The sequence below is a fragment of the Anopheles nili genome, chromosome 2 (genome assembly GCF_943737925.1).
Source record: "Anopheles nili chromosome 2, idAnoNiliSN_F5_01, whole genome shotgun sequence".
Classification (NCBI taxonomy): domain Eukaryota; kingdom Metazoa; phylum Arthropoda; class Insecta; order Diptera; family Culicidae; genus Anopheles; species Anopheles nili.
This window is the reverse complement of record NC_071291.1, coordinates 32,284,017-32,308,301: the sequence shown is the minus strand read 5'-3', so window position 1 is coordinate 32,308,301 and position 24,285 is coordinate 32,284,017. Positions and strand designations below refer to the sequence as shown.

General features: G+C 43.2%; 2 protein-coding genes across 2 annotated transcripts; one reads left to right on the top strand and one right to left on the bottom strand.

The window, feature by feature from the left end:
• Positions 1-7,701: 7,701 nt before the first annotated feature.
• LOC128730301 (uncharacterized) lies at positions 7,702-11,277 on the top strand. The gene is made up of 4 exons (XM_053823340.1): positions 7,702-9,206; positions 9,302-10,346; positions 10,418-10,553; positions 10,862-11,277. The coding sequence occupies exons 1-4, from the start codon at positions 8,716-8,718 to the stop codon at positions 10,996-10,998; spliced, it is 1,809 nt and encodes a 602-aa protein (XP_053679315.1). The 5' UTR covers positions 7,702-8,715; the 3' UTR covers positions 10,999-11,277.
• Positions 11,278-11,655: 378 nt separating this feature from the next.
• LOC128731879 (putative sodium-dependent multivitamin transporter) lies at positions 11,656-14,335 on the bottom strand. The gene is made up of 6 exons (XM_053825031.1): positions 14,222-14,335; positions 13,626-13,847; positions 13,204-13,544; positions 12,487-13,129; positions 11,974-12,390; positions 11,656-11,783 (listed from the first exon to the last, which is right to left on the bottom strand). Exons 1-6 carry the CDS (start codon positions 14,333-14,335, stop codon positions 11,721-11,723), a joined length of 1,800 nt encoding a protein of 599 aa, XP_053681006.1. The 3' UTR covers positions 11,656-11,720.
• Positions 14,336-24,285: the final 9,950 nt, after the last annotated feature.

The window sequence follows — 24,285 nt, the reverse complement described above, 5'->3', positions numbered from 1 at the left end:
AAAACAAACTATGGAACGTTATTGTTCCCTATTTTACTCATTCAAACCCTCATGCGATGTAACGCCTGGAAGCGCAAGCATCAATGAGCAAAAGCGCTCGTGAAAAAAACAAACTATGGAACGTTATTGTTCGCTCCTTTACTCCCTCAAACCCTCATGCGATGTAACGACTGGAAGCGCAAGCATCAATGAGCAAAAGCGCTCGTGAAAAAAACAAACTATGAAACGCTATTGTTCGCCCTATTACTCATTCAAACCCTCATGCGATGTAACGCCTGAAAGCGCAAGCATCAATGAGCAAAAGCGCTCGTGAAAAAAAACAAACTATAGAACGTTATTGTTCGCTCCTTTACTCCCTCAAACCCTCATACGATGTAACGCCTGGAAGCGCAAGCATCAATGAGCAAAAGCGCTCGTGAAAAAAACAAACTATGGAACGTTATTGTTCGCTCCTTTACTCCCTCAAACCCTCATACGATGTAACGCCTGGAAGCGCAAGCATCAATGAGCAAAAGCGCTCGTGAAAAAAACAAACTATGGAACGTTATTGTTCGCTCTTTCTCTCCTTCAAACCCTTATGTGATGTTGTTGCTGTAAAGAGATTTGTAAGGTATATATATGATATTAGTTTAAATTAGTCATGAATATATTAATATATATAATATATGATATTAGTTTAAATTAGTTATGAATATATTAAAATATATAAAATAATAAATATACATTTGTAAGGTATATACATGATATTAGTTTAAATTAAATCAGCTATGAATATCAATGAATCATAATGATATATATAATGAATGATATAAAATATAATGACATATAAATAATGATCATTTAAAAAAGTGATACTCCGAACATCGGTTTTACAAATCCACAACTTCATCAATAAATTAGATGCTAATTTAACTGCATATGTTACCGCTCACGCCTAAATTGTTGAAGTATGAATCGAGGATCAACATAAAACTGTATACTATGAAGTAAAATAGTACAAGTGAACTTTATGTCATCACATGTAAATTAGTTATAATTAATTAGTTATGAATATATTAATATATATAATATAATAATTATAAATTTGTAAGGTATGTATATGATATTAGTTTAAATTAGATTAGTTATGAATAATAATGAATCATTTTGATATATATAATGAATGATATATAAAATAATTATATATAAATAACGATCATTGAAAAAAGGAATACTCCGAACATCGGTTTTACAAATCCACAACTTCATCAATAAATAAGATGCTAATTTAACTGCGTATGTTGCCGCTCACGCCTATATTGTTGAAGTATTAATCGTGGATCAACATACAACTGTATACTTTGAAGTAAAATAGTACAAGTGAACTTTATGTCATCACATGTAAATTAGTTATGAATATATAAATATATATATATAATACAATATACATAAATTTGTAAGGTATATATAAGATATTAGTTTAAATTAGATCAGCTATGAATAATAATGAATCATAATGATATATATAATGAATTATATATAATATAATGATATATAAATAATGATCATTTAAAAAAGGGATACTCCGAACATCGGTTTTACAAATCCACAACTTCATCAATAAATAAGATGCTAATTTAACTGCGTATGTTGCCGCTCACGCCGAAATTGTTGAAGTATGAATCGAGGATCAACATACAACTGTATACTATGAAGTAAAATAGTACAAGTGAACTTTATGTCATCCCATGTAAATTAGTTATGAATAATTAGTAAGGAATATATAAATATATATAATACAATATACATAAATTTGTAAGGTATATATATATGATATTAGTTTAAATTAGATCAGCTATTAATAATAATGAATTATAATGATATATATAATGAATGATATATAATATAATGATATATAAATAATGATCATTTAAAAAAGGGATACTCCGAATATCGGTTTTACAAATCCACAACTTCATCAATAATTTAGATGCTAATTTAACTGCATATGTCACCGCTCACCCCTAAATTGTTGAAGTATGAATCGAGGATCAACATACAACTGTATACTATGAAGTAAAATAATACAAGTTAACTTTATGTCATCACATGTAAATTAGTTATGAATATATAAATATATATATATATAATACAATATACATAAATTTGTAAGGTATATATAAGATATTAGTTTAAATTAGATCAGCTATGAATAATAATGAATCATAATGATATATATAATGAATTATATATAATATAATGATATATAAATAATGATCATTTAAAAAAGGGATACTCCGAACATCGGTTTTACAAATTCACAACTTCATCAATAATTTAGATGCTAATTTAACTGCATATGTTACCGCTCACCCCTAAATTGTTGAAGTATGAATCGAGGATCAACATACAACTGTATACTATGAAGTAAAATAATACAAGTGAACTTTATGTCATCACATGTAAATTAGTTATAATTAGTTAGTTATGAATATATGAATTTATATAAAAAAATATATATAAATTTGTAAGGTATATATAAGATATTAGTTTAAATTAGATTAGTTTTGAATAATAATGAATCATAATGATATATATAATGAAAGATATATAATATAATGATATATAAATAATGATCATTTAAAAAAGGGATACTCCGAACATCGGTTTTAAAAATCCACAACTTCATCAATAAATAAGATGCTAATTTAACTGCGTATGTTGCCGCTCACGCCGAAATTGTTGAAGTATGAATCGAGGATCAACATACAACTGTATACTATGAAGTAAAATAGTACAAGTGAACTTTATGTCATCCCATGTAAATTAGTTATAATTAGTTAGTTATGAATATATGAATTTATATAAAAAAATATATATAAATTTGTAAGGTATATATAAGATATTAGTTTAAATTAGATTAGTTTTGAATAATAATGAATCATAATGATATATATAATGAAAGATATATAATATAATGATATATAAATAATGATCATTTAAAAAAGGGATACTCCGAACATCGGTTTTAAAAATCCACAACTTCATCAATAAATAAGATGCTAATTTAACTGCGTATGTTGCCGCTCACGCCGAAATTGTTGAAGTATGAATCGAGGATCAACATACAACTGTATACTATGAAGTAAAATAGTACAAGTGAACTTTATGTCATCCCATGTAAATTAGTTATGAATAATTAGTAAGGAATATATAAATATATATAATACAATATACATAAATTTGTAAGGTATATATATATGATATCAGTTTAAATTAGATCAGCTATTAATAATAATGAATTATAATGATATATATAATGAATGATATATAATATAATGATATATAAATAATGATCATTTAAAAAAGGGATACTCCGAACATCGGTTTTACAAATCCACAACTTCATCAATAATTTAGATGCTAATTTAACTGCATATGTCACCGCTCACCCCTAAATTGTTGAAGTATGAATCGAGGATCAACATACAACTGTATACTATGAAGTAAAATAATACAAGTGAACTTTATGTCATCACATGTAAATTAGTTATAATTAGTTAGTTATGAATATATGAATTTATATAAAAAAATATATATAAATTTGTAAGGTATATATAAGATATTAGTTTAAATTAGATTAGTTTTGAATAATAATGAATCATAATGATATATATAATGAAAGATATATAATATAATGATATATAAATAATGATCATTTAAAAAAGGGATACTCCGAACATCGGTTTTAAAAATCCACAACTTCATCAATAAATAAGATGCTAATTTAACTGCGTATGTTGCCGCTCACGCCGAAATTGTTGAAGTATGAATCGAGGATCAACATACAACTGTATACTATGAAGTAAAATAGTACAAGTGAACTTTATGTCATCCCATGTAAATTAGTTATGAATAATTAGTAAGGAATATATAAATATATATAATACAATATACATAAATTTGTAAGGTATATATATATGATATCAGTTTAAATTAGATCAGCTATTAATAATAATGAATTATAATGATATATATAATGAATGATATATAATATAATGATATATAAATAATGATCATTTAAAAAAGGGATACTCCGAACATCGGTTTTACAAATCCACAACTTCATCAATAATTTAGATGCTAATTTAACTGCATATGTCACCGCTCACCCCTAAATTGTTGAAGTATGAATCGAGGATCAACATACAACTGTATACTATGAAGTAAAATAATACAAGTGAACTTTATGTCATCACATGTAAATTAGTTATAATTAGTTAGTTATGAATATATGAATTTATATAAAAAAATATATATAAATTTGTAAGGTATATATAAGATATTAGTTTAAATTAGATTAGTTTTGAATAATAATGAATCATAATGATATATATAATGAATGATATATAATATAATGATATATAAATAATGATCATTTAAAAAAGGGATACTCCGAACATCGGTTTTAAAAATCCACAACTTCATCAATAAATAAGATGCTAATTTAACTGCGTATGTTGCCGCTCACGCCGAAATTGTTGAAGTATGAATCGAGGATCAACATAAAACTGTATCGCATGCATCTGTAACATGCATCGTCTGATTTTCCCCCAAATCCTGTGCAAATATTACAAACTGTACATGAAAAATCGAGAATAAGAGGTGATTTTGTATACAAAAATCTATGAAAGAAAAATGTTGAATTCCCATTCCCCTACCTTTGGTGTTAAGCAGGCATTTGGAATCAAAGCGGGGGATACTACTACTTTTCCACTTCCACCAATGGTATTTGCTAGCTTAGCTACTTGCCACGATTGGTTCGTGAATTCGTATGCCTCCATGTTGTTGAGGTAAGCGACGGTTGGTTCAGCACCACTCAATTTCGAAACACTGTAAGCCATCCATTGCTCTACCAATTCAAGCGGGTCATCCACGTCGTTGTTGATGCATATTTTTATGCCTGCAAAGAAAACGGAATATGATTAAGATTTATGAGTGTTGTAACAGATTCATGCATGATTCTTGAAATTACGATGAGCGCTAACATCTGTAAACCACTTCATCGGATGGTTCGATACCCAGCTCATCGAACTGCACGCGAATAGTTTCAACGCACACTATTTTCACACTGTTCTAGACTGCTTTTCACAACTTTTCTATGGAAAACACTCAATAAAATACAACATCTCTTGCCACAATTTACTTACCGCGATTTGTTCGTGAATTCGTATGCTTCCATGTCGTTGAGGTAAGCGTCGGTTGGTTCAGCACCACTCAATTTCGAAACACTGTAAGCCATCCATTGCTCTACGAATTCAACCGGGTCATCCACGTCGTTGTTGATGCATATTTCTATGCCTGCAAAGAAAACGGAATATAATTAAGATTTATGAATGTTGTAACAGATTCATGCATGATTCTTGAAATTACGATGAGCGCTTACATTTGTGAACCACTTCATCGGATGGTTCGATACCCAGCTCATCGAACTGCACGCGAATAGTTTCAACGCACACTATTTTCACACTGTTCTAGACTGCTTTTCACAACTTTTCTATGGAAAACACTCAATAAAATACAACATCTCTTGCCACAATTTACTTACCGCGATTTGTTCGTGAATTCGTATGCTTCCATGTCGTTGAGGTAAGCGTCGGTTGGTTCAGCACCACTCAATTTCGAAACACTGTAAGCCATCCATTGCTCTACGAATTCAACCGGGTCATCCACGTCGTTGTTGATGCATATTTCTATGCCTGCAAAGAAAACGGAATATAATTAAGATTTATGAATGTTGTAACAGATTCATGCATGATTCTTGAAATTACGATGAGCGCTTACATTTGTGAACCACTTCATCGGATGGTTCGATACCCAGCTCATCGAACTGCACGCGAATAGTTTCAACGCACACTATTTTCACACTGTTCTAGACTGCTTTTCACAACTTTTCTATGGAAAACACTCAATAAAATACAACATCTCTTGCCACAATTTACTTACCGCGATTTTTTCGTGAATTCGTATGCTTCCATGTCGTTGAGGTAAGCGTCGGTTGGTTCTGCACCACTCAATTTCGAAACACTGTAAGCCATCCATTGCTCTACGAATTCAACCGGGTCATCCACGTCGTTGTTGATGCATATTTCTATGCCTGCAAAGAAAACGGAATATAATTAAGATTTATGAATGTTGTAACAGATTCATGCATGATTCTTGAAATTACGATGAGCGCTTACATTTGTAAACCACTTCATCGGATGGTTCGATACCCAGCTCATCGAACTGCTCGCGAATTGTTTTAACGGACACCATTTTCACACTGTTTTCACTAGATCACACTGTTTTCACTAAATCACACTGTTTTCACTAAATCACACTGTTTTCACTAGATCACACTGTATTCACTAGATCACACTGTTTTCCACTAGATCACGCAGTTTTCACTAGATCACACTGTTTTCACTAGATCACACTGTTTTCCACTAGATTGCTTTCCACGACTTTTCTATCTAACAGATTTTCACAACTTTTATATGACACTAGATTGCTTTTCACAACTTTTCTATGCAAAATACCCATTAACACGCAACACGTCTTGCCACAACGTTAATTCAACAAAAAATGAGTAAAGCGCGCGAGCGTCTTGAGGGTATTGACAGTTACCGGCGTCAGCTATAAATGTCAATCAGGCGATCTGTCAGCACGATGGAATGACAATTGCCGGTATCGAAAAAAACACAAACCAGAGATTGCTTATTATTAATATTATATAATGTATAATATATTTATGGATAAAAGCTCGGTAAAAATTCAATATATACCCCCCCATTTTTTGAATACATTATTACCAAAATATCTGCTGGCGAAAAATTATATTAACGATGAAATTTGTTCGACAGTATCTAACTTTACCATGTAAACAAGACACCTTTGAGCAAACCCATTTGCTTATAAATGTCACCAATCGATGGGTCCAATTTTCAGGGTCCTGTCAAAAAATATATATTGTATATATTGAGGCTATATATTGAGTTTTTTACTAAAATATATTAAATATTATTTTTTACTATATATTGAGTTTTTCTACTTAAATAATGAGCTGCTTTTTTACTTTAATTAACACTAATTTATTGAAAAACTTATTATAATAAAATATTTTAAATCGACAGGTGAAAATAAAACATATGGATCACCCTGTATTTTCTGAATAGTCGCCGGATAACGAAAAGTAACAGGAGTGCAGGATGCCCAACAGGCTACATTTTGATCGCGGCGTTTTACAATCCGAGCTTCAGAAACTCACGTTAGGGGATCGAGACGGATTTGTTTACGAAATTGCTAATTGAGAGACGATGTAAACATGGCTTTTGTCGTGCCGATTTTTAATGTAACGCAATTGCATAGAATTAAAAAATCTAGTACACGTGGTTTCAGTATGTATATTTGTTTATTTTCTATTACATTATCATTACAAGGAAAGTAGGGTAATTTGTTTACTAATTTTCTATTACACAATTTCGTTTAAGGAAAGCAGTTTAAGCGAGCCTAACAAAGGAAGATATAACATATAACTCATCGGCGTCCGAGCCGACCCTAACCTAATGTTACAAATGAAGGAAATTAAAGCTACAAATTCAGCATAGCTTCAATGTAGATGTAAAAAAAAAACAGCCAGAAAGCACATATATCACCCGATATGTTTGTGCGACCTACAGCAAAACGCCCTCGCCATCACCCTAGAAGCGGATGTATTTGTTCGGATATATTGATTAATTGTCCCTGGCACAAATCTAGGTCAAAGGAAAAATTAGGATCGCGGTTTCCTCAAGTGCGTAGTACATGACGGTCACACGATGGGGCCTCTCCAAAAATGGTGCCGGAAAATGCACCGGCTAATCAATACGCCTACCCTTCCCGATCGGTTGCGTATCGCCCACAACGCGCCCGGTAATCGAAACTCATAAACGCGAGGCGTTGCGAATTATGCTGGTGGAGCATGACAATACATAAAACCAGTCCCCACTTCCACCCCCCAGAATAGATGGGTGGCCTCAAGAAGTTCCCCCTATATTCAGATCGGTTCGTTCCCGGGGAGGAAAGAAAAAACAAAAAAGAAACCACCTGCCGCGATGGTGCCGGCACACTTTCGTTTATGCTGCGCATGCTTCACAATCCGGAGAAGCATAACACCGAAGCGGACCTCGATGATGTGGATGGAACAAACAAACAAAAAAAACAAAAAGGCAACCCCTAACGCCACCACCCAAGACAAGATCACGCGACCCGAAGGGAAGGTGTGCCAGCAACGGCAGCAAAACGAAAAAAGAAAGAAAAAAGGCGGGAGTTCGGCCGGGTCTGTGGCTCTTCTTCCCGCCCAAGCCGCCGGTGGAGCATTCTTTTGTCCGTTCTCGGGTTGGGGGATTGCGATTTATAAAAGATGATCACCTGGGCGCGAAACGAGTTAGTTCGTTGGGAAACGTGTTTCGCGAAGCGTCCGGTCTTGAGGTTTTTTCGGTGCGCAGGACGACGACGGCTTTTGCGATGTGAAGCGCGTCGCGATTGATGAATCGCCTCGAGAACACACGCGTTTTGTTTCGCTGATATCGAGCGAGTGGATTAATATCCGTGGCCATTGGAAGCATCGCAAAGCCTAGAGAGGGTCATTGATCTCGCGCTTGGGTTAACGGAAAGCAAATAACGAACGCACACGGAAAAAGGGTCCGGATCGGGATGGCCGCGCTGAGTGCGATCGTGACGGCGATGGTGGTGATGATGATCGTGACGTACCAGAGCCCGGTTGGGGCACAGTTCTATAGCTTGAGCTTCGGTACGGAGGAAAGCTTCGGTCCGGCGGTGAATCAGCAACCGGATCAGGCTGGTGTGGTGCAGCAGGACACGCGCCACCAGAAGGTGACACCACTGGAGGCGATGATCGACAGGACGAATCATCTGGGCTTTCGTGTGTTGCATCAGCATTCGAAAGGTAACCGGAACAACATCGCCTTCTCGCCGTGTTCCTTGGCGAGCATTCTGGTGGCGTTGTACGAGGGTGCAGCTGGTCGGAGTGCGGGTGAGCTGCATGAACAGCTGGTTGCACCGTACGATAAGGATGTGTTGCGGGTGGGCTACCGTGACATTCACCGGAGGTTGCGCAGTTACTTCTACCAGAAGGAGAACCTGCTGAATGGGTTGAGTTTGAGCAGCGAAAACATCACCATCAGGTGAGGTCCAGTGAATCCTTTCCAGTGTGTCGTCCTTTTTCCGGTTGGATGTTGATTGCTGATGGGGCGGTTTCTTTTTGCTTTCGTTGTCCAAGACCGGAGTATGAATCGGTGCTCAAGTTTTACGGGTACGATCTCGAGAACATCCCGGAGATGCGGATGCATACTTCCACCGTTACGCCGGTCCCAACCACGATGACCACGATGGAGATGGACTCGCAGGAAACGACAAGTGATCTGCCGACCACACCAGACGATCCTAGCAGCACCACGGAAGCGGTGGAATCCTTGACGACCACGGCGACACCGACTTCAGACGATCCTTCCAGTACCGAGAGTGTCGATGAGGTGACGACGACCGAACCGACGATCAGCACCACGGTGGTGGCATCTTCCGAAGCAACACCAACGGACGAACCTTCGACGGATGGCGAAGTGACGGAAGAAACGGTCACCGAAACGACTGCACCAGTCGATGGCGATGAGACGGTAGCACCGACGGAAGAAACTGGTGGAGAAAAGCGTCGACGTAACCTCCGTAAACGTGGCCAACGTTTGCTCCAGCGACGGCAACATCCAGCATCATCATCCTCATCTCAGCGCCGACGATCCTTGCGCTCCAAACGCCAACCGGACGAAATCGACATCGTCAGCCACCAGCGTTTTCTGCAGAATTTCCTGCTGCAGGACGTGACGACCGGTGCACCGCCACTCTTCTCCGTCTCAGGCCCATCGGTGTCCTTCCCGGCAGCCGGTTCGAACCGTGCCAATCCGTTCCTACAGCAACCGGACGCGTACCGCCTGCTGGACGACACGATCGAGCACAACTTTTATCTCTCCGAGACGGACACGGTGAAGGTACCGTACAAGGTGTACAACACGATCCTGCAGTACGCGTACGTCGAGCGGCTGCAGTCAACCGTCATCGAGCTGGAGTTGGATTCCGAGGACTACAAGCTGCTGATCGTGCTGCCGGACTACGAGTTTGGGCTCGGGAACGTGCTGAAGCTGCTGCAGATCGGTGAAAACGTGCCGAGCCTGCGCGACGTCACCGAACAGATGAGCCCGACCTGGGTGAAGACGATCGTTCCGAAGTTTAACCTCAAAGGAAACATCATCCTGACGAGTGATCTCCAAAATGTAGGGTTCCGCGGGAAGCTGCAGTAGTTTCGTCCAGTAGCTAAAGTGTGTTGGTCTCGTCTCGTCCACAGCTTGGTATCAACGACATCTTCGAGCCGTCGCGGGCGGACTTTTCGCTCATGACCGACGACCCGATGATCTACGCGAAGCACATCGAACAATCGATCAACGTGAACATCCGGACGCACTCGCTGCAGCAGCTCAAGCGTAATTATGTAACGCGCGCGACGTCACGAGAATGTGGCACATGCACGCAGCAGATGCACTTTATGTTTCTGCATGACCGGTGGCTGTAATTGTCGCCTTGTGTTCGCTCCCTTTGTCGTCGGGAGCAGGGCGTGCGGCGTCCCATTGTCTAGTGCCATTTTCCCAACATGCTTGCCCTGATGCGTGGTTGCCATCATTCGTGCACGCGCGCGGGCGCGTGTGATTCTACTTACATCCGTGTTTTGCTGGCTTGCTTCTTGATCTTCCCTGCTCATTGATCTTTTTTTTTCTTCTCTGTTACCTTGCAGGGTTCACGTCGCTGTACAAGAACCCGGTCGAGATGGCCGTTAACTATCCGTTTCTGTTCTGCATCTTGGACAAAGAGCTCGACCTGGCGCTGATGGTCGGCCGGATACTCAACCCACTAAACGCACGCATTCACTAGCGCCTGGTGGGGCTTCCGGATGAGGGCTAGCTACCACCAGCCACAGCACCATAGCCGTCCACGAATGGCTGTTCGCCGTTATCTCTTTCAGCAATAAACCACAAGCCAAAAGGGCGTAAAACACGGTGTGCGTTCTTGAATCCTTGAACTGAAACTGAACGAACGCTGCTACAAACAGGGTGTTTCTCATCACGCAAGTGACTTTTATCCTTAACGCAATGGCTGTCGGGCTCCTGCACGTGGTGTATATTTTATCTAATAAACTCTAGCGTAGTGCCTGGTATCGTTTCAAGCGCTCGATCTGCTGCTTCACATATCACTATGGGGTGGCAACTCCGTTGCCCTGTTCACCGCATAAACACACGTACATACACACGGCGCTCTAGAAATACATACCACTTTTACCTACACAGTAACGATCGCACTGTAGCACTATGAAGTACTTGCGGCAGCTGGCTGCCATTTTGTTCCTAAAGCTTACATCCTACTTTGTTTGTCCTGGCTCGTACCTAGGCGGTAGAGGAAGCCACTTACGGCCAGCTTCGTAGCGTTCCGCGCCACTTGCAGGTGTTGGCACGGGGTGTAGCCGAGCCGTTTGGTATCGTTTTTGTGTAGTACGCACAGGGTTTGTGCGCACAAACATGGAAGACTTCGATTCCAGGTCCAGGTCGGTCCTGCTCAGCTGGACTGGACCGTGGCCACGTGGTGACGATGGCGTTGGCTTATTTACTAACCGTGGGCATTTGCACACTGGTCGAGTGTTGGCTCGCTGTCGTGGCGTCAATCTGCGCAGGCGAACCGCCACATCCAGGATGGTACAGGAATGGCAAGGCAGGAAGGCAGTTAGTAGCGGGGGGGAAGAGAAAAGCCAACAGAACCATTAGTACGTGATAAAGGAACCATGGGGGAACAAAAATGGGCCTAAAGGGCTCCGACTGGACGTCACGTCAAACAGTCTAGGGACGTCATACGCACATCGCCACCGTTTTCGATGTATTTTGCCAGCCGTTGTTTCATGGCACGGGCGACTGGCGGCGAGAAGAGGTCGGTGTTGAGGTAAACCCGCTGTTCGTCGAGGTAGATGCGTTCGGTGCCATGAGCTCCGAGCCAACGGAGCAGCAGGCTGGTGCCGTATCCGACGGCAAACGTCACGAGGTATCCGAGCACGCTGAACCACAGGTAGGACAACCGGTACAGATAGAAGTAGTCGGAGTCGTCACGTGGTTCTGCGGCCCGTTGGGCCATCGCTAGTGGGAGGCTCGTTTGGTTGTAGCCCCCGAACGCAGAGCAATCTTCGACGGAGAAATCGAGTGTTTTTAGGGGTGGCCGAGGTTGGCCAAAACCCGTCCACAGTGAGAACGACAGGCCTACGATCAGACCGGTTATCACGCCCTAGTGGAGTGGAACATATGAAAAGAAAGAAAAAAGGAATTGGATAAGGACCTTCGAACCACCTTTCGATCGAGGCATCTCGTGATGGCCACTCACCCGTTGGTTTGCGCGGGTCGTAAACATCCCCATAGAGAAGAGCGCAAACAGCGGTCCACCGACGACACCGAAGATGGTGAGGGACGCCTGCAGGACACCACCGAGCTTTTGCGACAGAAACGCGACCCCAATGCAGATGAGCCCGTACACGAACGCCATCACCTTGCTCGGGAAGCTGGACTGCAGGTCGGGGAGTGGTTTGCGCTTCACGAGCAGATAGAGCGGTTTCAGGTAGTCCTCGAGTGTGACGGCGGCCAGCGAGTTGAGGGCGGCGGACACCGTGGACAGGCTGGCGGAGAAGATACCGGACACGAACAGACCCGGCAGTCCGGGCAGATCGCCCATCGCGTCCACCACGAACAGTGGCATCGTTTGGTCACGAACCGAGATCCGGCCCTGCCGTAATGGGTCACAGGTCCGGTAGAAGTAGTAGATCGCTAAACCGCTGAACGACGTGCTGAGACTGAGCAGTGACAGGATGGGCCAGTTCAGCCAGAGTGCTTTTTGTGCCGATCGGAGGTCCTTCACCGTCTTGAGCCGTTGCACCTGGGTCTGGTTAACGGCGTAAAGCGAGAGGTACGTGAACATGCCACCGATCGTTAGCGACCACCAGGTGTGCCGGGTTGTTGGGTTCGGATCGAAGCTGCAAAGGAAAGAAAACCAGAGTAACGTGAGTACGGTGTGGATGAAGGCTCGCGCACTCGCGCTAACACTTACTTCCAGATCTCAAGCCGGCCACCTTCGGAAGCGGCCTCCCAAATCGGACCAAGTCCACCCGCTTTAACGGCGGCACAGATGATGACGGCATAGATGGCAGCGAACATCAGCACCGACTGGAAGACGTCCGTGAACAGGACCGCCTTCATGCCACCGATCGTGGAGTAAAACGTGCAAATGCCACCGATCACGAAGATCGAGTACATCTGATCGAGCCCGGTGACGGCTTGGAGGGCAAGGGCTGGTGCGTACACCGCGATACCCATGTACAGGATCATCTGCAGCGTGTAGGCCAACGAGGCGGCCAATCGGGTCTTTTTCCCAAACCGCTTTTCCAGGTACTGCCGCCAGGATGATAATGAAAAAGGAACGCGATCATTAGTGCGTGTGCCTTTTAAAAGGACATTATCAGGTGGTCTCACCTCATACGCGCTGCAGGCTTGCAGGCGGAAAAACACCGGCAGGAAAAGGTAGGCCGCGATCGGAGTGGCCAATCCGTACGACAGGTTGATCGACACGAATTGCGTCCCGAACTGGTAGTTTTCGTTGGACACTCCGAGGAGCGTGATCGCGGACATGAAGCTTGCCATCAGGCTGAATGAAACCGGCCAAATCGACATGTTGCGGTCAGCTAGCAGGTACTCCTGGGGAAAAAAAGAAAGAAAGCGAGGGAGACAGAGAGAGAATGAAATTAATTGTGCAGGTTCACGTGGATGGAGGGGTCGGTCCAAAGTCCAGCCGGAGATCGTACGATTCCGCACCCGGAAAGTGGGCATGTTTTCTTTTTCTATCTGTTTAGGGGGTGTTGTTTTTCACTCCCTCCTCCTTCCCACCACCTCAACTACCCCCTTCACACTCCGCTGGAATGTTCGGATCGAGGTTTTGAGGTTTTTTTGGTTGTTTGATTGGTGGGCCATCCTCGTCGTAGGGGGTCTTAACGTTTGAGACCTATGTGATGACTTGGGTTTGGAGAAAAAAAAATCGCCCTCTCCTCCTCCCGAAAGAAGCTCATACGTACCGTGTTGGTTTTTTGCTTTCCACCGGAAAACCGATAGTACACCCCAATACCGGCAGATACCAGCAGCATCGCGACGAACACGACATAATCCCACACTCCGAACGAGGACGCCATGGTGATCGCCTATCAACGAGGGGTTTGGCTGCAAAAAGAGGTAGAAAAACACACACACACACACACGATTAATGAACTCTGAGGTCCGAAAGGAAGAGAAAAACCACCAGGAAAAGGGCTCGGAAGGGGGTAATAAACGGACAGGCTCTGCTCAGAAGACTAATCACCACCTTCGTTCGGCGCCCAAACGTTAACAACGTCTAATTAAAGCTGCTCCGCCTTCTGAGCGGTCGATTCCGATTTAAACGACTGCCAGGCCGGTGGATGGCACGCTGGCGCATTATATGCTGAACGGACGGAAATTGAACGGGGAAGGTTTCCCTCTTGTTGTGGAAAAAAGCCACCCCACACACACACTCGAAGGGTGGCGTTTTTAAAGCGAGAACGAGAGAGAGAGAGAGACAGCTGCCCGTGTTCAAAAAGACCATCCTGCCGCTGGCGAAGGAACATCAGGTCTGGGTTTCGTGGGGGGTGGGTTTCTGGTCAAGTGTTTGGAGCCATTTCTGGAGGTCCACCCGAGCGGTCCTTTAGCGGTGGGTTTGTCGTTTTAAAAGCGGAACGATGGCAACGGGGGCATATATTTAATGTGATCGCAAATACGGTGGCACCACTCTTCGCGGTGGCTCTCTCGGTGCCGCTTTCTGGATTGCTTGAAGTGCGAACCGAGAAAATAGGAAACCAAAACCACCCTCGAAAGGGTGGCTTTAACCCGGTGTGTGTGCTTTATTTTAAAACCCCCCTAGCTCCAGTGCAATCACAGACACCCAACAGCGGTGGACGATCTCCGGCACGATAAGCCCTCTTCAGACAATTAAAAGCCTTGTGTCCTGAAGTGCAACGGGCATTCCAACATCACACCCATCACCGAAACCAACGCACACGATTCCGTCGGCTGATCGGTTGCCTTATCTGTGTGCCATTTTTGTCTTTTCTCTTTTGCCACACCATCGATGCCGGGCACCCGCTTTCCACGCGTTTTACATCGTGCCTTCAACAACCCCGAGATGCTTCGAGAAAAGGGTTCGGAAGGAAAAACCCTCAGTGAGGGAAATCGAATTTACATTTGTTGTTTTTTGTTTTGTTTTCTTCCGTCAAACAATCACTCTTCCAGCTCAGTCCAGAGGCACTTGTACGGCGTGTTGAAGCCACACGAAACACTGCACTGGGTGCTGGATGTCCCTCGAAAACTGCTCGCCGGCTGAAGGCTCTCGAAGGAGGAGATCTTAACGGTTTCGTCTCGCTAATGGGGCGCCGCCGGGTTGTATCTTTATTGCCCCCAATTAGCATACACCGACTGGCGGGCTGGCGGAAGTCCGTTGTGAAATGGCGATCGGGTGAGCTTCTCTCGCGGGCATGGGACATGTTTTGTGCTGGGTTGGCCGATTCCAGGAGGCCAAATAGTGAGCGTCGTTTCAATTAAAGCGTTTTTTTGTGAGGTTAACCTTGCGTCATTGCTTTTCTAGATCGCTAGCATTCGATCGATCACTCGCCCGCCGGATGATGCCTGGTCGTGGGGATGTGATGCAACAATGTTGTGAACAACCCTCTCGTTTTGCTATTATCACACGCACGCGAACGGGCGTGCGCATTGTAAAACCATTATATGATTTGATGGCCATTCCGGCGGCCGATAAGAGCAGTGGAGTCCTCTTTGCAGATGAGCATCTTTGCGTATCTTTTGCATTGTAATTACACCCGGTCTCAGGACCACGCAACCGACCGGGTCTTTGCTGCTGATAAGCGAACCATCAGAGGGCTGCGGTTTTTCGGGTTGGGACAGGCGATTGACACCAGCCCTTCAACGATTTGGTGACCGAGCGGCGGAGGATAAGCACGAGCTCGGTTCCTGTTTGTCGCATGTTAGCTCCTGAAGGACAATGGTCGCGTATTTGCGGGTTGCGCATTAACATCCATAGAACCGCATAGGGTGATGGAGCGTTGCATTTGTTTTGCATTTGTAAATGTGTTTTTTTTTCGCGGCTACAATGTTGCCGGATGACAGGGTGGGAACGTTACCGAACGTGGGAAGGAGTTGCATTGACAAGGGCCGGTCTGGTGTCGCAATATTGTACGTATTTTATTCGATCAACTCAAGGCTAGCCCTTGGTTACAAAACTGATAAGCGGGTGAATCGATGCGGGATGTCGCGCTTGAATGTTTGTGATTTACAAACGTACCCAACTATCAGCGACAGCAGCGATACTTTTACATTGTTTCCCGGTTAGTGCGTTATGGAGAAAATCGCATTGCATGTATGTGGTAGACAAACATTTTGTCAAAAATAAAATCAAGCGTTTCGACCTCGAATGCCAAATTGTTCCTCCCTTGGAAACGTTTCAGACCCCCCCAAATGCAGGTTTGCTGCTGAGGTTGCAATTGCAAGCCGTCTCGATTTACAGCGTTTCGCAAAACAGGACTTCCCTCGGCCGTTCCTTTCGTCCGTGTGCTCAATGCAAGGGGGCCCTCGTGCACGCGGCACGAGAGTGCTGTTTTCGTGTATAATTTGTGTGTGTGTGTGTGCGGGTGTGTCTCCCACCAAGCACCACGGGTGGCAACATTGTTGCAAAAGCGCGATTTTGGCGCAAGGTACGTTTCGCGATCGTTTCGCATTTATTTTAGACGTATAATTGGGTGGGCCGGTTCTAACGTCCCATCGTCGGCTGCTCCTTGGGAAGCTAGGCGGAAAGGAAACACATTCTCTCGTGAGGAACGCATAAATTAGTGTCGAGATATTTCATGAAATGAAGCGGCAGAACGAGAACCGCGAGCAGAGAAGATTTTGTTTTCATTTTGGCGTGCCTCCATTCCGGCACAGTCTTTGTTGTTTAAATCTTCTGTCGAATGAAGCGCAATCGTCACGAGTTAAATGCAGTTGAATAAAAACGTATAATATGAATTAAAAGGGCTATTTTGGTGCATTACTTTCCAAGGGCATATTCCTTGCTGATATTTCTTAGTGCGTTCGTTTAATGGAAACGTGTTTAATCATTATTTATCAAACTTCATTTCCCGCTGATAACGCGATTAGTGCAAATTATTCTCATGTTTGTAAGGCGGTAGCAAAATACTCGCGGTTACAGCGCGATAAAACTAGCCACAAATTGATGTAAACGGACCAATTTAAAACGGCCCTTTCGAATCATCAACAATTCCATCTAAAACGAATGTAAACAGTTTCGACACGACCCCTCCCACAAGCCGCATTTTCCCCAAAAACCCCCTTTTTCCATTGATTACTTCGCTTATCGGAGAGCAAAACGAGAGTGTGTGGGAGCGAGAGAGAGAGAGAGAGCGCATGCTGAGCGAAACGAGAGCCAGTCGACGACCTTGAATTTACGCATGCCCGTGAATGAATATGGGAAACGAGAAATATAAACATCGCCTGATTTTGACATCTTTTAGGGACATCGTCTGTCACCATGCAACCAATTATCATTACCAGAAGTGGCTGAAGCAACTTGAGCATAATTGGGAAACTCGAAAATTGGAAAACGCTCCACCAAAACACCATCCAATATAGAAAGTGGGAGAAAACGCGAGAGAGCCCGCCTGCTACGATTTGAGCGTGATTGTGTGACGGCATTTCAAACCGCGTGGTTTGTGAGCGACACTCTCGCCCACCACCCCCCACCCCCCCCAGTGTTAAACACTTCGCGCCAATGACGTCACGTGTGTCAGCAGCGGTGGTGTAGAAACGACACGATGAGTCGGACTAAAAGGGAGAAACCGCCGCATGTACACGGTACGGTTGTGCACGGTTCGACCGCTTTTGCTAACGAAAAGAGATCTGCTAACATCTTGCTACAATGTTTACTTACGCGCAAATCCCTTCGTGTGGTGACAAAAAATTATATAAGTAGGCACCACCCGCGGTGAGTCGGTTGATGTCGTTCGAGCGCCAATGTGGGTCTGTTTTTTGTGGTTAATCCTGGAGCTGGAGGATGTTTGTGATTTCACACGTGCCCACGCGATAGCGTCACGGAGATGCAGCAGATACACAACAACACGCGGTGCGATACGCCACCCTAAACGAGCACAGTGACGGGGTGACCTTTGGAACGGTCCCACCAAGCACCAAGGGCAAGCCAAAAGCGTGCGGGACGGCAATGCCCGAAATTACGGCCGAAATGCGGTGGTGCCCTTCACAGGATGGTGCACCATCGTTAACACTACTACACACTACGCTGGCGCCGTTCGAACGCGAAATCAATCGCACCCTTGCGCCCTATCGTCACCCTGGAGTTGGCAGTTGGTTTGGTTCACGCACGGCTTCCACTGATAAACTGATTACTAATCAACATTCGCCTTCGACGGGGTTTGGTTTTGCGATGACAGCCAGCAACACCGCGCAATGTTTTTAGCGGTACCGCGTAGCTATGGAGACGGCCGTGATCGTGCTCACCTGTCAGATGCAAACCATGGCGGAACTTGACGGGAGAACGGGATTAAAAATAACAACTTCTACCCGTGTGCATTAGCGCCATCGTCGCACCGTTTCGGAAGGCTCAGCCGCCAAGAAACACACAAATACGCAAACGGCAAAGCACGCACTTCTTTCCCCGGCACATGGAGGTTCTGTCACATCCGTAATCACGAGCTGACTTGCAGAAGATTTTTTTACGCAAACTAGCACGGGGAAGGCGCGTTACTTTCGTTGCTGTGGGGAAGAACTCGCGCCGGATAATGCACAAAATAGCACGAGCAAACGCAAAACACGTCCGGCGGGTCCGAAAGATGGAGGGGAAAAAAGATTGAGAGAGTAAAACTTTCTAGCGCAGCAGCGAGAGAGAAAAGTTTCTGTTCAGCTGGTTACTGTATATAGCATCGGGTTGATTTCTTTGGATTTTCGTATTTTATGCTACAGGGTGTTTCATAAACATTGCAAAATATGAAATACAATAGTTAGGGTGTTTATGACGACAAATTCTGGCTTTTTTTTAACCCCTTCACAGTTTTGCCCGTGCAGTGCTCGTGCGTTTTTTATTTATTCTTCCTCATTTGCCTTGTGCACTGTTATTCCTTCATTTTTTATGAGCATGCATAGATTCTCCATAAATATATGTGTTACATTGGCGTTCAAAATCCGTCGTCGTAATCCTCCCAATTAGCAGCGTGCCTCCTGACCAGGTAATCCTCCTAACCAAGTACGGATTCAAAATCATTCCGAAAATGGTGGCCTATGGATAGAATTTTGTGAAAACCACGTGCACCAGAACCACGCGCAACGACGCCAGATTTGGCACTGCTGATAAAAAACGTGCGCCAAGGTCTTAAAGATTACTATTTCGGATAACACGAGCAGCACGTGAGCGCAACAAGGACAAGCCACTATATTTTGTACCAGGCGAGCGTAGGAGGTGATTGCTTGCACTATGGAGTGATGCGTGCTAGTTAAACACCGTGTTTGATAATCCCGCTAGTTTAATATAGTTTTGTGATAAAAAGATGCTCAATAATATTGGGAACAGTGGTTTAAATAACAGAAATTTATCGCACACAGTTTGCTGCTTTGTTTTGTATCAAAAAAGGATTTAATGTATGCAGCAATGCAATTTATTAAAACCGGTAAAATACTGCGACCGAATTATGACCGATAAGATAAGACGCTCAATAAGATGCTACAGTGTGCTTAGAACGTTGTGATCGATAGCAAACGAGAGCGAATGAGATGGGATGCTGATTATCATGCGTCGGAAAGATCGACGATATGTACTGATAACTTTGGGAGGGGCAATCCAATACATGTAGCGTGGTACTCTGGCTGGCACTTGCAACCTCTTCGACGCATGATCTCTTGTTACTAGCGAATTCAAAATTGTCGCTTTTGGCGTTCAAAATCCGTCGTCGAAATCCTCCCGATCAGAATTATCGATAGAATTTTGTGAAATCCACCTGTACCAGTCCCACGCGCAACGACGCCAGATTTGGCACTGCTGATAAAAAACGTGCGCCATGGTCTTAAAGATTACTAATTCGGATAACACGAGCAGCACGTGAGCGCAATAAGGACAAGCTTACTATATTTTGTACCAGGCGAGCGTAGGGGGTGACCATTGCCTGCACTATGGAGTGATGTGTGCTAGTTGGACACCGTGTTTGATCAACCCGCTATTTCCATATAGTTTTGTGATAAAAAGATGCTCAATGATATGGGGAACAGTAGTTTAAATAACAGAAATTTATCGCACACCGTTTGCTGCTTTGTTTTGTATCGAAAAAGGATTTAATGTATGCAACAACATTATTTATTATAACCGGTAAAATACTGCGACCGAATTATGACCGATAAGATAAGACGCTCAATAAGATGCTACAGTGTGCTTAGAACGATGTGATCGATAGCAAACGAGTGCGAATGAGATGGGATGCTGATTATCATGCGCCAGAAAGATCGACGATATGTACTGATAACATTACTCTGGCTGGCACCTGCAACCTCTTCGACGCATGATCTCTTATTACTAGCGAATTCAAAATTGTCGCTTTTGGCGTTCAAAATCCGTCGTCGAAATCCTCCCGATCAGAATTTTTCGATAAAATTTTGTGAAATCCACGTGCGCCAGGCCCACGCGCAACAACGCCAGATTTGGCACTGCTGATAAAAAGCGTGTGCCATGGTCTTAAAGATTACTATTTCGGATAACACGAGCAGCACGTGAGCGCAATAAGGACAAGCTTACTATATTTTGTACCAGGCGAGCTTAGAAGGTGACCATTGCCTGCACTATGGAGTGATGCGTGCTAGTTAAACACCGTGTTTGACCATCCCGCTATTTCCATATAGTTTTGTGATAAAAAGTTGCTCAATGATATGGGGAACAGTGGTTTAAATAACAGAAATTTATCGCACACCGTTTGCTGCTTTGTTTTGTATCGAAAAAGGATTTAATGTATGCAACAACATTATTTATTATAACCGGTAAAATACTGCGACCGAATTATGACCGATAAGATAAGACGCTCAATAAGATGCTACAGTGTGCTTAGAACGTTGTGATCGATAGCAAACGAGAGCGAATGAGATGGGATGCTGATTATCATGCGCCAGAAAGATCGACGATATGTACTGATAACATTACTCTGGCTGGCACCTGCAACCTCTTCGACGCATGATCTCTTATTACTAGCGAATTCAAAATTGTCGCTTTTGGCGTTCAAAATCCGTCGTCGAAATCCTCCCGATCAGAATTTTTCGATAAAATTTCGTGAAATCCACGTGCGCCAGGCCCACGCGCAACAACGCCAGATTTGGCACTGCTGATAAAAAACGTGCGCCATGGTCTTAAAGATTACTATTTCGGATAACACGAGCAGCACGTGAGCGCAATAAGGACAAGCTTACTATATTTTGTACCAGGCGAGCTTAGAAGGTGACCATTGCCTGCACTATGGAGTGATGCGTGCTAGTTAAACACCGTGTTTGACCATCCCGCTATTTCCATATAGTTTTGTGATAAAAAGTTGCTCAATGATATGGGGAACAGTGGTTTAAATAACAGAAATTTATCGCACACAGTTTGCTGCTTTGTTTTGTATCGAAAATGGATTTAATGTATGCAACAACATTATTCATTATAACCGGTAAAATACTGCGACCGAATTATGACCGATAAGATAAGACGCTCAAAAAGATGCTGCAGTGTGCTTAGAACGTTGTGATCGATAGCAAACGAGAGCGAATGAGATGGGATGCTGATTATCATGCGCCAGAAAGATCGACGATATGTACTGATAACATTACTCTGGCTGGCACCTGCAACCTCTTCGACGCATGATCTCTTATTACTAGCGAATTCAAAATTGTCGCTTTTGGCGTTCAAAATCCGTCGTCGAAATCCTCCCGATCAGAATTTTTCGATAAAATTTCGTGAAATCCACGTGCGCCAGGCCCACGCGCAACAACGCCAGATTTGGCACTGCTGATAAAAAACGTGCGCCATGGTCTTAAAGATTACTATTTCGGATAACACGAGCAGCACGTGAGCGCAATAAGGACAAGCTACTATATTTTGTACCAGGCGAGCTTAGAAGGTGACCATTGCCTGCACTATGGAGTGATGCGTGCTAGTTAAACACCGTGTTTGACCATCCCGCTATTTCCATATAGTTTTGTGATAAAAAGTTGCTCAATGATATGGGGAACAGTGGTTTAAATAACAGAAATTTATCGCACACAGTTTGCTGCTTTGTTTTGTATCGAAAATGGATTTAATGTATGCAACAACATTATTTATTATAACCGGTAAAATACTGCGACCGAATTATGACCGATAAGATAAGACGCTCAAAAAGATGCTGCAGTGTGCTTAGAACGTTGTGATCGATAGCAAACGAGAGCGAATGAGATGGGATGCTGATTATCATGCGCCAGAAAGATCGACGATATGTACTGATAACATTACTCTGGCTGGCACCTGCAACCTCTTCGACGCATGATCTCTTATTACTAGCGAATTCAAAATTGTCGCTTTTGGCGTTCAAAATCCGTCGTCGAAAATCCTCCCGATCAGAATTATCGATAGAATTTTGTGAAATCCACGTGCGCCAGAACCACGCGCAACGACGCCAGATTTGGCACTGCTGATAAAAAACGTGCGCCATGGTCTTAAAGATTACTATTTCGGATAACACGTGCAGCACGTGAGCGCAACAAGGACAAAATACTATATTTTGTACCAGGCGAGCTTAGAAGGTGACCATTGCCTGCACTATGGAGTTATGCGTGCTAGTTAAACACCGTGTTTGACCATCCCGCTATTTCCATATAGTTTTGTGATAAAAAGTTGCTCAATGATATGGGGAACAGTGGTTTAAATAACAGAAATTTATCGCACACAGTTTGCTGCTTTGTTTTGTATCGAAAATGGATTTAATGTATGCAACAACATTATTTATTATAACCGGTAAAATACTGCGACCGAATTATGACCGATAAGATAAGACGCTCAAAAAGATGCTGCAGTGTGCTTAGAACGTTGTGATCGATAGCAAACGAGAGCGAATGAGATGGGATGCTGATTATCATGCGGCAGAAAGATCGACGATATGTACTGATAACATTACTCTGGCTGGCACCTGCAACCTCTTCGACGCATGATCTCTTATTACTAGCGAATTCAAAATTGTCGCTTTTGGCGTTCAAAATCCGTCGTCGAAATCCTCCCGATCAGAATTTTTCGATAAAATTTCGTGAAATCCACGTGCGCCAGAACCACGCGCAACGACGCCAGATTTGGCACTGCTGATAAAAAACGTGCGCCATGGTCTTAAAGATTACTATTTCGGATAACACGAGCAGCACGTGAGCGCAATAAGGACAAGCTTACTATATTTTGTACCAGGCGAGCTTAGAAGGTGACCATTGCCTGCACTATGGAGTGATGCGTGCTAGTTAAACACCGTGTTTGACCATCCCGCTATTTCCATATAGTTTTGTGATAAAAAGTTGCTCAATGATATGGGGAACAGTGGTTTAAATAACAGAAATTTATCGCACACAGTTTGCTGCTTTGTTTTGTATCGAAAATGGATTTAATGTATGCAACAACATTATTTATTATAACCGGTAAAATACTGCGACCGAATTATGACCGATAAGATAAGACGCTCAAAAAGATGCTGCAGTGTGCTTAGAACGTTGTGATCGATAGCAAACGAGAGCGAATGAGATGGGATGCTGATTATCATGCGGCAGAAAGATCGACGATATGTACTGATAACATTACTCTGGCTGGCACCTGCAACCTCTTCGACGCATGATCTCTTATTACTAGCGAATTCAAAATTGTCGCTTTTGGCGTTCAAAATCCGTCGTCGAAAATCCTCCCGATCAGAATTATCGATAGAATTTTGTGAAATCCACGTGCGCCAGAACCACGCGCAACGACGCCAGATTTGGCACTGCTGATAAAAAACGTGCGCCATGGTCTTAAAGATTACTATTTCGGATA

What these genes read in the sequence shown, in the direction of transcription:
- LOC128730301 (XM_053823340.1), top strand. Translation starts at nt 8,716, where the DNA reads ATGGCCGCGCTGAGTGCGATCGTGACGGCGATGGTGGTGATGATGATC. An exon ending in AGCGAAAACATCACCATCAG is followed by an intron (nt 9,207 to 9,301) that starts GTGAGGTCCAGT and finishes TCGTTGTCCAAG; the next exon opens with ACCGGAGTATGAATCGGTGC. An exon ending in TGACGAGTGATCTCCAAAAT is followed by an intron (nt 10,347 to 10,417) that starts GTAGGGTTCCGC and finishes TCTCGTCCACAG; the next exon opens with CTTGGTATCAACGACATCTT.
- LOC128731879 (XM_053825031.1), bottom strand. Translation starts at nt 14,335, where the DNA reads ATGGCGTCCTCGTTCGGAGTGTGGGATTATGTCGTGTTCGTCGCGATG. An exon ending in GGCCGGCTTGAGATCTGGAA is followed by an intron (nt 13,130 to 13,203) that starts GTAAGTGTTAGC and finishes TTTCCTTTGCAG; the next exon opens with CTTCGATCCGAACCCAACAA. An exon ending in CGACCCGCGCAAACCAACGG is followed by an intron (nt 12,391 to 12,486) that starts GTGAGTGGCCAT and finishes CCACTCCACTAG; the next exon opens with GGCGTGATAACCGGTCTGAT.